Consider the following 3,473-nt stretch of genomic DNA (forward strand, 5'->3'; position numbering starts at 1 on the left):
ATTGACAGGGGTAGCTGGGCACCACCTAGTTCTTCTGGTCTCATAGTCGTGTAGGCTGAGGATGGCATGGTGTACCAGTCACTTGGACTAATTGTTTCCATGTGTCTTTGGTTTTCTTCATTCTTCTTTGCTCTGGACGAGGAGAGACCCATCATTGCATCTAGATGGCTGCTTGCAAGCTTTTAAGATTACAGTTGCTACTTGCTGAAGTAAGATGTGGAACAATGTTTTTGTGTAGTATGTTATGCCAATTGAGCTTGATGTCTGCTGTGACCATGGTCCCAAGCCCACAGGTCCAACTACTCACTCACTCTGGGTAGCCAACTGTGGTCAAGAAGTAACTATAACCTTGTCCCTTGTCAGCTCTACTATATACCTGGGCATTCTTACAGAACATACAAATAAACACTTGTAGAAGCATTGTCTGCCAACCTTATCCATGGTCTTGGGCACATTCCCCCCTGCCTAGAAATATCTGATCGTTCAGCCTGTCTACCCATCAGTCCACCTTAGATCAATGTTTTTGCCATCACTGACAACATAGTACTATATGTGCAAAAGGGTTCGACTTTATGGTTGTCTAGATTTTTTTTGTGTGTGGAACTATTTCACTGTCATTACCCTATACCATATATATATATATATATATATGCCTATCAGTCATTGTTTTTCAAATTGTATATCTCTGCTGCTTTGAGTAGGAGCTTTGGTGGCATAATGCCTAAGCATTTCACTGCTAACCAGAAGGCTGGCAGTGAAAATCCACCAGTCACTCCTTGGAAGGAAGGTTGGGCAATCTCGGAAACGCAAGGAGGAGTTGCTATGAGTCAGATCCAACTCAAAGGCAGTTAGTTTGGTTTTTTGTTTTGGTTTGCTCCTTTGAGTTTTTTTATTTAGAAATATTAATAGCTTGGAGATTAAATTATGAAAAACTTTTATTTTACATGCCCCTTTTAAAGTCAATCCTTCATTATTTTAGTAATCATTTATTGATCATTGACCATGTTCCAGAGGTATGAAGATATTCTGGAGGCTCTATATATAGAAGATCCCAAGTGTATGACAATATCAGGTTAGCAACTGCTCTATATGTGCATATTGATATACTTTTAAATTATTTTGTATTAAAATGTTATAATTCCAACAATACTGTCTATAGGTTTTACCCACCAAAATCCACTGCCATCAAGTTGATTCAGACTCAAAGTGATCCCCATTGGGTTTCCAAGGAGGTAAATCTTTATGGAAGTAGGTTGCCCCATCTTCCTTCCATGAAGTGGCTAGTGGGTTTGAACTATCAAATTAATTACCTGATTAGCAGGCAAATGCCTCAGGCACTGTGCCATCAGAACAGATTTTACAGATTATTAAGTTATATTTTCATGGTAAACATAGATTTTCTATGGAAATTTTCAGTGAATTTAATAACTTTTTATGAGTATTTTTGAACACTGGAATAGTTAATACCATTTGGTAAGAAATGGGGCAAAACCTGCTGAGGATATATTATTAGAAATATAGTCATAGCAAAAACAAATTAAGTGAAGGAGGAGAGTATACCCTTTATATTTCTGCTCTGTAGCAAAGCAATTTCTTAATTGGATTTATATGAAAGTAGCTAAATTTTCTCTTTCTAACAGTTAAATTGATCTTGAATTTTGTTTTGCAGGTGGATTGGACTCTGAATATTGGAGAGCAAGCCCTTGACATATGTATTGTCTCTTTCAGTCAGTCAACATCTTCTGTTTTTGTTCTTGGTGAGAGAAATTTTTTTTGCCTTAAGGAAAATGGACAAATTCGGTTTATGAAGAAACTCAATTGTAGCCCCAGTTGTTTTCTCCCCTATTGCTCAGGTGTGTATAAAACGTTCTTTTGTCTTTTCCATACGTGAAGGCTAAAATTATGTGGGTCAGAAAAAAATAACTTACACACGTATTTTCTAGACATCAAGAAAAACAGTTTAATGTTTACTATGTAATAGGAATTTTAACTTTTAAAGTTTAAACAGAAATTTCATACAAAGCACACATTTGGTTTGGTCAGTTGTTTTACTTTGTATAAAATAACGTGTATAATTGTCCTCAATGTACATTAGTGCTTTTCATAATTTAGCTGTTCAAAATGCTTTCAAGAGAACATCAGACTATTTTATAAGGAGAATGGCGGCTAGTAACGTCTAGTAGAATAACTTATCTGTAGTGAATGCCCAGTGAATCATTAGCTTAAACATATAAATACTAATGAAATTCATGCTTCCTAGATAAAATGCAAAAATGTTGGCCACTGTCTTAGTTATAGTTTCCAAGTCTGTAAACTGATTTTCCCTTTGTTATCTTGGTAGATTGATGTTGAAAAATGCTTTATTATTTAAAGATCTTTATGAATTAAAATCAAGGTATTAGAATCATTTGTGTCATAAATCCCCTAAAAGAAATACCTTGTTGCAAATGACTGTTTTCTCAGTGTTCTCTCTTTCTTGTACCTACAGTTTCTGAAGGAACAATCAATACTTTGATCGGAAACCATAATAACATGTTACGCATCTATCAGGATGTGACACTGAAGTGGGCCACTCAGCTTCCCCACATTCCTGTAGCAGTAAAAGTGGGCAGTTTGTAGTAAGTGACTTAATTTAACACAATTTTTAAAAGAGAATCTTAGTCAAGGAATTCTATAGAAGTTTTACTAAACAACGGCAAGTGATTTTTATTAAAACATGCCAAATGACATTGTGTTCAGAATGACAATAATAGAAATAATTTAAAAAATTTTATTGGAAATGAAGGATATAAAAAGACTTAATTAATGACATTAATAATTTTCATTTAGTATTTCTAAGACGAGCTCCTTTGTAAATTAAAGGTGAAAGCTTTTGAGATTTCAAGAAAATGGTTTTCCTGATAGATTAGTTTCTTTAAAGAACATAAATGTCTTCAAGCATTTGATGGGTCCCATTTACAGAGGATTTATTGATGGACTTGAGTATATTACACTTCAGAACTTGTTTCACATTTTATTATGTCAAGTGGTACAAAATCACTAATGATCGTGTGTTTAAGACAATTTAAATTTTAAATAAGGCCACCTTACATTTATAATGAAAGATAAAATCCATATCCTGATATTACAAAGAAATGAGATAGAAATGAGACTTCTAAATATATGGTATTTCTAGGCTGTTGGTATAAAAGGCAAGATCCTGACAAACTGTTTAGAATCTTAGGTTATGTTTAGAAATTGAAATCTCAGCGAACTTGTAAAAACACAGCTTTCTGTAAAGCTTCCTATGTTTCCAGAGCTGTTGAGTCCTGTTGATTTATGTCGTTTTATTGCACATTTAAAAATCAGATGTAGAGCTCTTTAAGGCACTTAAGGTATCTGATCAGAGTGAGTTTTGCCCCCCGATTAAGAGGTCACGTATTTAATATTATTGTTGAAACTCTATAAAGGGAAGCCATATTTGCACTAATGGT

General features: G+C 34.4%; 1 protein-coding gene across 1 annotated transcript in view; it reads left to right on the forward strand.

Moving 5' to 3' along the window:
- Positions 1-3,473, forward strand: part of BBS9 (Bardet-Biedl syndrome 9) — a 784,410-nt gene that overhangs the window by 169,741 nt on the left and 611,196 nt on the right. The window contains 2 exon segments of the mRNA XM_007953988.1: positions 1,670-1,853; positions 2,489-2,618. Coding sequence (XP_007952179.1) covers positions 1,670-1,853; positions 2,489-2,618 — 314 coding nt within the window.

Source organism: Orycteropus afer, unplaced genomic scaffold (assembly GCF_000298275.1).
Source record: "Orycteropus afer afer isolate SDZICR_OR568_19922 unplaced genomic scaffold, OryAfe1.0 scaffold00422, whole genome shotgun sequence".
In the NCBI taxonomy this organism is placed as follows: domain Eukaryota; kingdom Metazoa; phylum Chordata; class Mammalia; order Tubulidentata; family Orycteropodidae; genus Orycteropus; species Orycteropus afer.